General features: G+C 36.4%; 1 protein-coding gene across 10 annotated transcripts in view; it reads right to left on the bottom strand.

Annotated features, from left to right (window-relative positions):
• ATP2B2 (ATPase plasma membrane Ca2+ transporting 2) overlaps nt 1-12785 on the bottom strand; it is a gene marked incomplete at its 5' end in the record, with an annotated part of 183588 nt that overhangs the window by 50169 nt on the left and 120634 nt on the right. For all 10 annotated transcript variants that reach the window (XM_082004632.1, XM_082004634.1, XM_082004635.1 and 7 more), the window contains 2 exons: nt 2398-2632; nt 3205-3446. In XM_082004632.1, coding sequence (XP_081860758.1) covers nt 2398-2632; nt 3205-3446 — 477 coding nt within the window. The remainder of the gene's footprint in view (nt 1-2397; nt 2633-3204; nt 3447-12785) is intronic.

The following is a 12785-nucleotide window of genomic DNA, read 5'->3' as shown; positions in this document are numbered from 1 at the left end:
GGGCTTTTTTGGTTCATTTCTTTCTCCTAAAGTACAGCTGCTGCTTTTTAGCAATGTTTTAAACATTGTTTTAAATGTTCTTATGACGTTATTACCACTTTGAAATGGTCAAAAGGGACAAGGAGGGAAAAAACCCCAACAAAACACAAAGTCACAAAAAACAACTGCCCAACGTTTGGTAAAATTCTGAAATTATAACCGTTCTATTGCGTGTCTTGCAATGAAGTAAGAAGTGTTAGTGCATATTCTGGTGTTAAACTACAAGAAATTCAATACATTATTCAAATAATTATCTAGAAGGAAAACGTTTTCCTGCCTTCATCTTCTTTGATCTATTACATAGAAGTCAGACTTGACCTCTTTATTTTTAGCAACACTATTCATTTTTACCTCAAGCTCCTAAGAAATTATTCCCTACAAGATGAGAGGAGCCCTGTTATAAAACACACTCATAATAATCACATGAAAAGATAGTTTGCAGTTATTTTCAAGAATAACTGCAAACCCCACTGCTACCCATTCCCTCAGTCTGTCATACCACACATAACCTGACTTAAAGCTGTTTTCTAACAACATGTATCATGAATCCATTTTGGAGGAAGGGAGAACTGATTCACAGTTCCAGTGGTCACTGACAGCTAAAAACTGTCCAAGTTTATGTGTATGTGAGCTAGAGCATTAAAGGACCATTGCAGACAGAACATCTAAAAGAATGTTTTTTAAGATTTTTAAAGACTTGCAGTGTCAGGTGTAGGGACAGATGGATTAGCAGCAAGAGACCATCTGATGACAGATAAAGTGAATGCTGTTTACCTAATGATTGCAGAGATAAGGACATTATCATACAGTTTTTACTTAAGCAAGGTTTAATTTATTCTAAACTTATTCTAAACTATTATCCTAGTATCCTTCTTGATACTGAAATAAAATCCAAGAAAGCATAGTTACACGATTGGTACCTGTAGTTGTAATTATATCGTACTAGTTTCCAAAGTTACAGCACTCAAAAGTATGTAAAAGCCTACTTTATAAAGGACTTGGGGAAATAAATCAGATTAATTTATATTTTTGATGTTTTAGTAAAAAAAAAAAAAATCCTAAACATCTGTAACATTGCCACCAATTCTCAGTGAATCAAACACCAAGGTTTAGATGTGATTAAAAAAAGATCCAGCAAAAATGAGAGAGAAGAATAAAAAAGACAAAGACTGGTACTAAACTACTTACTTTTTGCATCATCGGAACCCACTCTTTTTGTGTAAGAGAAATTTGAGTTCCCTTTCAATGACCTTACTCTAAAGCAAACCACAGTCATTAATCATCTACTGAAATAACAGCAGAATCGAAGAATGGATTTCTTGAGCAAAACAGCATTAATCGCTCCCCCCATTTGCAGGAGGTGCTGGGGCAGGTGCTCTCACATCACATCACATAACATCTCATCACATCACATTGCACGCCTGCAGCCGTGCCTACGCAGCAGCCATGGCCACGCACTCATGGTTGAGTCGGCGAGAAAAGCACCAAGCAAAGATACCAAAAATGCCTGCGTTTTACGCTCCGCGCTTTCAACTTTGGGACTTCCCTTCTGTCGCTGTCTCTAAACTGCAAATGGAATTAATTCCCCACTGTCAAGACTAATTATCAAGCACCATATACATAGGTCAGAAACAAAGCTTCTACCTCTTAATCTACTCTTTCTATTACTGTACAATAGACTTCACAAGCATAGTAGCAGGCACATGCTTGCAGTGTGCACACCCAAGACTGATTTCCTCAGTTTAGTCGAGCTGAAATTTTGGTCATATTTTTTACAAGCTATTTAAGTATAGTACCCATGAAATCTGCAGCCTTTCCACAGCAAAGCTTTTCCTTGTGCAATACAACATTAAAAACAGTTTTCCTGAGTAGCCACCAGTTACAATTAGTAAAGGGGCAACTGTTACAGTAAAAAATGAAACTCCAAGACTGTGTGCAATTTCTGGGGAAAGCAAGCACATTGCAGTTATAATCATGGCAATGATAATCACTGCACATCTTTACTTTCAGAGTTGCACATCACCACATTACTTAAAGAAAAACTCTTTACTATCTGGGAGCATAATAAAACTTCTGCTGATCAGTCCTCCTGTATACTACTCCTTGAGAGAAGGTTAAGTCATCTCAATCCTGTAGTTCAAAAAGGCCTATTTTGCATCATTTAAATATTGGCTGATTAAGAGTTGTTTTTTATCATGTTAATTATTTGACTTTTTATCAAGTAAAGTCTATTTTTAAAGCTCACTTCCAGACAGAACTAATTAAAAAAAAAAAAAAGATAAAACCTGGAAGAAATCTGTAGTTAAATTTATGTTCAGTTCTCTGAGAAATGCTTTATGACACAAGAATTTGATATACCTCTGGCCTTACTGGGTCTTCAATGCCAACAACACAAATGCAAGTCAGGTCAGATAATATGTCATTTTCATTGTCCCAGTCAGGCTCCGGGCTGCTGTTAAAGTCTCGGAAAGCAACACAGATAGTTCTCAGTCCATCGCAGGCCATAGGTTCAATCACTTTCTTCACCATTTCATCTCGGTCACGTGGTCTGAAGATACGAGGTTCACCAGCTGCATTAAGGATCCTGGAACATCTTTTTTTTATTTAAGAAAATGGAAAAAAAAAAAGTTGATTGTGTATTTGCATGACTGCTGTAAAGTATTTCCTTATATTGGCTCGTTTCATTCAACACTTCCCTTTTTTGATGGCAAGTTTTAAATTTCTAGTGTAAATTTCTAGATTAAACAAGAAGATTCACTACTGAAATACCAGAGAGAATTTGTTTGTAACTTACTACAGAGAAACCGAGCACCCTTCATCCATTATTTCCTCAACACCCATGTAATTAACGAGCTGACAACTTACAATTAAATTGAAAATTCCTTGTTTTCCAAACGGGTTGAACATAAAGAATTCATTCATAAACTACCGAATGCAGACCCAATTCTTTGGGTAGCCAGTGGTAAGAATAATAAGCCAAACAGTTTTGCAAGAGTGAGCACATAGAAAAAAGAAAATCTAGAAAAGAAAAACAACAGCTTATACTACCTAAAGTGTGTTACAGTTCTACTGTAAGTAGCAAATTCCAAATACCAAAATTCCCACTATTAGTGTCAGAATGTTTTGCATTTTGGAAAAACACAGCAACTGATCCATTGAACTTACTTCTTCAGAACAATTTCAGAAGCTCCTTTGCTGTACATTCGGAAACTACCATCTGGCATTTTAATGACAGTACTCATTGACTTTCTCACAGAGTTGAACGTGTAAACTTTATACAGTTTCTCCTCAGGGATAAGGTTCCGAACAGGCTCGTAATCCTGCTTCAAATCCAGGACAAATCCCAAGAGACCGCACTCCGTCTTATTGCCCACCTGGCGAGGCAGGCCACCCTCTTTTTCTGGTGGCTGAAGAGAAGAAAAAATTAGATATTAATTTCTCTAATGATAAGCCGTATACAAAGCCTTCTGAACAACTAATAGCAAAGTCATAGTCTACAGTTTAAGGTCTGAAACTCTAACTGTGCAGTCATGCATCTTCCAATTTTTAAAAGCTAGCAAAAAAATCCATAGAGCTGTAACAGACTTGAAGCAACTATTCTCACAACGAGGAAAATTTCCCTCGAGAAATAGCTACATTTGGTCTCTTGCATTTCTTTTCTTTTAAATTAGCCATTCACAGTTGAATTGCTTGTGACGGTTAGGCAATATATCATTAAAAACAAAGTAACTTTCTTGAAGTTCAAAAATAATTAATTCTCATTTATCACAAACAGAGGATTACCTTTTCTTAACTGCTTAGAATTATACTGTTTTGCTGACTTTCATGGTTATAATGGTGAGTGAAAGAAAGATTTGTCCTTTTTTTCCCTACCCTTTTTTTCTACCTTTTTTCCCTACTGTAATTTATTCCTACAATAAATCTGCATATAATCATAACAGCAAATCTCAGTGAAAAAGTGATTTCCAACAATCTATAAAATAATAGTTCTACATCTAAAAGTACCTGCTTCTAGAATTGCTCTACTTTAGTCTGCTGCTTCAGACAATAAATGCTTTATATATTAGAAAAAGTGGAGTAGCCTAACATTTTGCAGCTCCTGACAATTCTCAATCCTCCTAAGGGACAAGGAAGGCTTTACCTTCCCATTCAAAATATAAACAACCAACCATACATTTCATTTACGAACTTTCTTGGAGGTGTAATACACCCCAAACAAAAAAGTTCCTGTGTTGTCAAGACTCCAGATTGACTTAAAGTGACTGAAGTGTGAACTATAGACTGTTGATAACTTAATTTTTCTTGTACTCAGTAGAATTAGAAAAGTGTTGCTTAAGCTAGGGCTAAACTATTACTTACGGGAACCAAAAGTCGTCGTCATCATCCTTCCACAACTTTAATTTGCATTGAAAACAGATTCTGATTTGACTCAAGACAAGACTGTAAGTCATCATTTTCAACATGACTTAAACTTTTGCCTCACATTTTGCAGAATTAGGACTGCAGGACTATGTTCAGAATCCATGTTTAATTTCACTATAGACTTGAAAATCCAGTCTGTTTTGAAAATGGGATTGCTAAATAGGTGGAATTCTCTACATTGCCCATCAGTGGGATAAGATGTAATGTAGGGAATGATTAAAGTTGCAAATCCATAATCCTACTTAGATTTGAGTTCTTGCAACACGTATGTCCACAAAAAGGGAAAAGGGGACCTTTAAGTAAGCATTAGTAAGTAAATATTCCAGATAATCACCAATTACAGGTGGATTAAAAAAATGGTCAGATAGATGATAATAGACTGGACTACAACTGAAGTAAGCAAATAAACATGGATTTTTCCATAAGAATCATCATAAATACCTGCTGAGAGATAGATTACTGTAATTTCTTTTTCAGAGAGATGCATCTATGGTGAAGAATACATAATAATCCAAAAATCTCTGTCTCAAAGAGATTTATCCTTCCAAAAAGAATTGTAACATCTTTCTTCTATATGAACCGTCATTTCTACTGAGGTATATGGGTCACATTTGTGTTGCTCCAGGGTCAATGTAAAACGCTGACACTCAGCAAAAATGCTAATATGACATATTCATTTTATTATATGCTATAACAACTTGCCCTGCTATAATCCCATTATGCTGTGAGGTAACTTCCCTCTGGATTCTCAAATTCACTTAAGAATCCCTAATTTAAAACCCAAGTGCTTGTAGTTATGTGTATCTGGATGGATAGTTATATTCAGTGGATAGGAAAAACCCAGGAGTCAAAAAAATACCCTTTAAAATACAATTTTGCTTAAATAAATAAGATTCATTTTCGTGACACAGTTCCTGAGCGTGCTATGAACTTCAGGTTTCTCAAAGCTACAGAGTAATCAACTTCACTGCCTGGGTAGCGATGCTAGGCAAGACTGAGTTCTCTGTGCATATCCTATCAAATTCTCTCCATTTCAGATCTAAATCCTCAATTATGCTCTGGTTGTCTCTGCCACTGAAGTCAGTGAATCTTGACAGTGACTTAAATGCGAATGTGATCGAGCCACTAGCAAACCCACACTGGAAGACACAAATTTCTTTCCATCAAAGACTTACAATCGTAGACAACAGTTAATTGATACATACGATTTCATCATGCCCTGATGTGAATGGATATTGAGAAAGTAAGAAAATCTACCCATATTTCAGGAATATACAAAATTAAGTATTAGAGTCCTTCTAAAATTATTTTTATTTCAACAAAAAGTAGACTAAACTCTCTTCTTAGTGTGGTCTAAAAATAGATTTCTTTCAGTGAACATCTTTTGAATGCAAATACGTAAGCAAGGGGAAAAAAATACCAGTGAAAAGAAAATGAACAGACATTTCAGAAAGGCTTCAAAATCCAACAAGTGGCCACCTCCCTCTAGAGCAGCTGCTGTCTCCATATTCGTTGTACATTACATTATGACAAAGCATATGGTGGTGAGAGCTGGCAAGCAGCACTTCCTTTCCTGCACTGTTTCAGCTCAAGATCTGTATGCCAAAACTAGGCTCCTTGCAGATTGTTCTTGACAATCCTTTGCAGAAGCTGCTGGCTTTTAAAACTTCCTGCTGTGCTGTATCTAAATTTATTTCTTGCTGAAATCTGCAGTGTATGGCACCTGGAAAAAAATTAAAAGGACAGCCCAAAGGGGTTACTTTTGAATAATTAGCTGAGAACACCTTCGCTGAATCCTCGGAGAATGAAAACCCGTGTGGGAGAAAGCCTTTGAACTGTGATTCGTGAATAGGAACTCTGTCTTCCTCTCAAGAGCTCAGTGAAAGATCTTTTGGTAGTCACAAGACAGCTACACACTGCATAATCCTCTACTAGGAAGAGAGTGATCCAGTGTCTTCCTCCAGTAACGACTTTCCACTGATCCTTGTAAAATGTTTTCCAATGTTTCTTCCAAGTCTTTATATTATTTATGTAACAATACTATTTCAACTGTAAGTAAATACTTGCATGTAAACCAGACTGCAGACAGATGTTAAAAAAATAGTTGTTAAAACTATCAAATCAAAATAGGTTTCTAGGTCAAAGTACAGCCGTATTATTAAGGCTTAAAAATACCAACCCAAAAGCTAGTATTGACCTAATACTGAATTTGGATTACAAAAGGAATTTTCAGAATTATTTCCCTGGAAGATAATTGACTAATAAAACAGGTTAAGAACGAAGAAAGATAAAACTGTGGGCAGAGCTTAAAGATGTGCTTCAACTTTTAAGATTAGATTAGGAAATTATAATGCTTCCATTTTTACCATGACGCTTACTAAACCTCATTCTTCTCATTACCCCTTTTGATGTGAAAAGAGAGGACCTGGCGAGAAGATCCAAGTAGTCTTTCCAAATTAAAATGTTAGGATTTCATCTATTATCTGAAGTCTTAATTTGTTTTACGTTATTCTCCTGTGTTATACAGATTCTACTCCTTTAGAATGATGACGATTGTAAATACACCAATTTTATTAAGATAAAAAATGACCTTTGCTAGAATATTATACCCATATCAAATGTTCCATTTCAGCTCCATTCACAATAGGCAAACAAATTAAAAAAATTTCCACTCTATACCTTATTTACGCCAAAAAGAGAAAACGGACCAGGATGTGCATGAATTTTCTCTGTATATTTAAACATTATATAAGTAAAATTTTAAATAGCCAGGAAGGATGAATGCTGTTCGAACCACATGATATTTTTGGTTTTTACTTCCTAATACTGTAAAAAGGAGAACACTAAAACACTATAGTACTATCAACTTCAGAGATGTTCCCTCGTTACATGATTTGAATCAATAGTAAGAGATCTAAAGCAAGATTAAAACATACTAAATTTATAATCAAATTTATCAGCTTTTTGTAGATGCAGGTTTATTCTGCTGACTTCAAGCTAAACCAAGACGGATTTAGAAATTACTTTATCTTAGAGAAAAACTTAAAAATGAAACGAGTGAGCTCTTTTTAGCCAAAGATTAAGAATCTAAAACCTTGACTAAATAAAGTTGTCAGTTACAAAATGGGAAATGGTTTCAGAAGATATGTTGAAAATAAGAAAGCAGTAATACTAGATATCGGCTGTTCTAGTTTTCATTTATGATTTCCCTGGGATCCTGTTACCTACAGAAGTTCAACAGCAGCACTGTTACTCCTGTCTGTCATAGTATGACCATTTCCACAGATCTCTCACCCCAGCTAGAATCTGGATTCTGGTCACCAGAAACAAATTTGCTTTGTCTTCTCTTTGGTTCTTTACAATTTTTCTACAAGTATTTATTGTTTTCTGGCTGTATCACCTCTGCATAACTACATAGGAATGCACATCCCTGCCTAAGAATGCAATAGAAACTTTGTTAAAGCTTGTCTGGAAATAGGCTGGGTTTGATATGCAAAGATTCTCTCTCTCAAATTTTTTTCACACTTCACTTACTGTTTCGAAAGCTTACTTAAAAATCCTATCTGACTTTTCCGAAACAATACTGTGGAATTTTCCTTTGGTTTTATTGAACTTCTGCCCACATTATATTTTCAACACTATCTCAGAACATTGCAAACTCCAGGCAGACCACAACTGGCATATTAATTATAGACATGACTAGAATAATACTAATTAATAAAACTCCAAACATTTTATTAGAATTCTTGAAAAATCTTTTTGTAGATTAAAACAAAAACAAAACAGCAACCTAAAGATAAATTTCACTACAAACACCTGGCTTCAGCTCTATACTGTTAAAATGTTATGAATTTACTTTTATAAGGTTTTTATTTAGGAATAAAAATTATTCTTTATCTCTTGTGCAGATTCTGATCTTTGCTACCCTTGAGGACACATCTAGAATAATATTATTGACTTGACTGATGAGGAAGATCACAATTTGTCCTCACCACTGTTTGGAATTTTAAGTAGTTTTTTCATGTTAATGATTAATAAGTTGCTTCTGTTATACAGAGCACAGAAAGCAACATACTTTCTGATAATATACATCCTATTTTGCAACTCAGAGTCATCACTGCAAGGTACAATGCTGTTGAAATTCGGTTAAATTAAAGTCAAAAGTCAGTTTGAATTGGGGTCAGCATAAGGGATTGAAAAAGAACAGTTAACAACTTGGAGCTGGTTGCGTAATCATTTTGGCATCTGAAGGAACAGACTGCATTAACCTTACATCCTGTTCTGATCTCACTCACTGGATTTAAAGCCCAGTATTTAAAAGTTTAAAGAATTTAATGGGGTTTTTTATTCTGATGCACACTGCTGAACAGACTAACATAGGTGTTCCCATTCACTTATATTATGCCTGTTCATCAGAAAGTAAAATTTATCTCCTTTTTACCTTCAGAGGATTAAAAATTTTTATACACTAAACTGATCTCTTCCTTTACTTCATTTCAAGCTCAAGCAAAGCATTTCAATTCCAAAGAACCAGAGGTCCTCATCCCTCAAGGATGGTGAGCTTCTAAGTTCCTGACTTTGATCAGGTTGCTCCATAATGCATCATTTTTTGGGTCCAATGATTACACATTCATCATTTCAAAGACCTATGGTACATACGTGTGGAATTTGGCTCTAAAACAGACAACACCAAGTGTTTGGGAACCCAATAAGCGATGCTGTACATGCTCTGCTAACTAAGACTGGCCATATTTTCTACATATAACAGGATTTGTCTTTCACATGGTACATCATGGTGTTACACAGTGCTGCACAGAAGCCAGAAAAATAGTGTAGGGTGGCATGTAATATGTTTTGAGGAATGCTAATACAGCTCATCCAATATAAAAAAGTTATAGGCTTAAACAAGAAATTTGATTGTGAAGAGTTTCTGACATAGAGGAGACTCGTGGGGAAAAACAAAGACGTGGTGGCATGTATTTTGGGCTACTGCTTACTCTAGGCACCAGCAGCCACCATCATAAGCCCGTCAAAATCAAGGCAATTTATTCCAAATCCTGACTGACAGGCACTGATTTGTTAGCCAGCCTGATATGCATTCCAGATCTGGGCAACCTAAAACAAAAGCACTTGAAACCTGCTTCAGCACTCACAAGAGAGATAAAAGCTGAAGAGTAAAATCAGAAATGTAAACAACATTGTTTAATCATAAAGTTATAAATTTGTAATTTGTTACTTAATACTACTGCCTTCTCACTGAACCAGCTACTGTACAGCCCCTTAGCTACTACGTGCTGAATGCAGGCAGCAGCCTCACATCACTCGGACCTGTATGCTACAGTAGAACCGTAGTCTCAAAGCACGTTTATACGGCGTGTCAAGCCCAAGTCAGGACCCCAACTTGCCGGCCGTTCAGCTTGCTAAAGCCGTAAGACAACCTTCTTATCTCATGGCCAGAGCTTGACCAGCAGATCCCGCTGAGCTCAGTTACGCTGTCTCAGCAAGAAAGGAGCAGCAACGAGAAGCAGTTTAAAAGACTTCCCTAGCACGCGGCAGACGTGCTGCACCCTTCAGCTGACACGCGGCAGCCTCCTCGGACGACTAACAGCACTGCCATTGGGCACTGCTCCTCGGCACAGGCCCCCGTCTTGTTATTTAACAACCAGTTAACTGTCAGATCTGCTCAAACTTCCTAGCAAATTGGTAACAGGAATTTTTGACTCATTACCGTATAGGGTGTAAGAAACAATGTATTTGTACGGTAGCCAGAATGATGGAATTATTTAGGTACAACTGGCATAATTAGATCTACCAACAGTTGGAGGATATTCAAATCCAGGCTTCCTGCATCAGATTAGCTTTGATGCAGGATAATTATTCATTTTTTAGGAAGAAAACCATTTAATATTTTTTTCTATTGTCTGAAGACAGACCTGAAAATTATGCAACAATCTATTTAATTATTGCAATGCTGTGGTACCATGTAATTCTCATTGCTAGTGCTTGAGACGGATACAAGGTTAGTCAGATATAACATTATATATAAACGACGTATTTCAACATCTCTTGTTGCCTCAAATAACAGCAAGGCAATAATCACATAAAAGGGGCCAGCTGTAATTATGTCATGTATCAGTGTGACATTTCCTATCAACATGGCAAAGTTAAGACAGCAGCAGTGATGTGGCTCAGTGAATATGGACTCATGCTTGTTTCAGCTCACATAACAGGAACAAGGAAAAAATGATACTATCCATAAATTCCCCCAAGAGTGATTATGATAGAAGATGAAATCATGCATGAAGAACAGACTGAAAGGCTGGTGTGACAGTCTCTACTCCCTCTCTCATTGCCTGTTACCTATTTTTCCATTCAAAGAGAGCTAATACTTTGCACTTAATAGCAAATAATTAAATTACCCTTTTAGTTTGAAGGACAAATTTACCTTTAATTCGTTTGAATAAAAAAAGGACAAGGCAAAAAAATACTACTGCAAACATGAAGATTGTTTCTTCTTCTCCCTAGTTAAAAGATAAAAGATGGATATGTTAAGTCCTGTACACATTTTTCACAGAATTACAGTAGCTGAGGCTGGCAGGCACCAGCCTCCCTCTTCTGGGAGACCACCTAAGCCCAGCGCCCTGCTGAAGCAGCTTCAACTAGAGCAGGTCACTCAGGGCTGTGTCCAGTTTGGTTTTGAATACCTCCAGGAGGGAGACTCCACCACCTCTCCAGGCAACCTGTGCCCATGTTTGACCACTCTCACAGTGAAACATGATGTCTTACGTTTAAATGGAATTTCCCGTGTTTCAGTTTGCTCTTACTGCCTTTTTGCCTTTCACTAAGCACCACTGAGAAGAGTCGAGCTCCATCTGCCTTACTCCCTCACATCAGGTATTTATACACATTGATAAGGTCCTCCCTGAGCCGCCTTTTCTCCAGGCTGAACAGTCCCGGTTTTTGCAACCTCCACTTGCATGTCAGGCACTCAGCCCCATCATCCAGATCGTGAAACACTATTGGCCCCCCTTACTGATCACTGGGATACACCATCAGGGGTCAGCTTCTAGCTGGACTTTGTTACCACAACCCCCTGAGACCAGCAGTTCAGACAGAATCACAGAGTCATCAAGGTTGGAAAAGACCTTTAAGATCATCAAGTCCAACAGGTTTCAGTCTACCTCGCTGTCCACTTTTCTAGTCCATACTTCATCAGTTTCTCAATTCACTCTCAACAACAGAGGATGCAACTTAAAAATACAGACAAAACATTTATACTGCCTGTGAATAAATTTTCAGACATGCAAAATGTTGACACATAGGAACAATATGCACTACTCATATAAGAATGTTACTCCTAGATACAAAGAACTTGTTAGAACTAATGAGAACAAAAATTGCTATTTCCTCCAGCTTCACAACCAGAGAAAAAGTGGGATAGCTACAGTAGAAGCAATATTTGAGGTACTTAACAAAGCTAAATTTAACTACATTTACCTACGTAATTAACTTAATCGGGCCCACAGCAAGGATATCTGATTTCAAATTATGAAAACATTAACTGATAACTTTTAAAAATTAATAATACCTTTTTGTAAAGTCCTGCACATGCAACTGAACAACACTTATTCTAAGGAACCAAACATTGACATGTATGTTATATTTATACATTACAGTTCATTAGCGACTCTGTAATCAAAAGATGTGCCACATGAGTTATTCATCTCCTAATCCCTTTTGGTTCTCTAATTTGAACTTTTTCCTTTTGTAATAAGTAGTCTATATTTCAAGATTAGAATCATTAAAATAGAAGGTTGGATGTCTTTTAATTTACAAACAAAAAATTACTTTAAAAAAAATCTCTCAATTCCAAATGACAACAATTCTTAGCTGAATTTAAACTGAGGTACATTAATACACCACCTTACAGTGCAAAGAATGAACTCTGCCTTGTTATGACACTACTGATTCATCAGTTATAGTATTGCACTGTACTAACACTAAAAAAATACTAACAGTCGTAGTGTTTCCAGATGAGATTAAACTGAATTTTACAGACACAAATTTTTCTCCACCTTTTCCCCAGAAGAGTCTTGGTATATTTATTGTACTGTAAGATGTCCTTTGTCTGTATGTAGTGACTTTCCTATTGCTATTGATCAAAACCATCCATATGTTCCCTTAAAAACTATCATTTAATGACAATTTGGCTCTCAAATTTTGAAAATCATATGTTCCATCTCCAAATTTGGGTACTAAAAATCTCTTGTTTTTTTGTAAAGTCCCATTCACAGGCAACTGGCAATTGTTAGATTTATACTAGT

The sequence above is a fragment of the Phaethon aethereus genome, assembly GCF_964289735.1.
Source record: "Phaethon aethereus genome assembly, chromosome: 11".
NCBI lineage: Eukaryota > Metazoa > Chordata > Aves > Phaethontiformes > Phaethontidae > Phaethon > Phaethon aethereus.
Note: the sequence above shows the minus strand (reverse complement) of the source record. Positions and strands in the feature narration are given on the sequence as shown.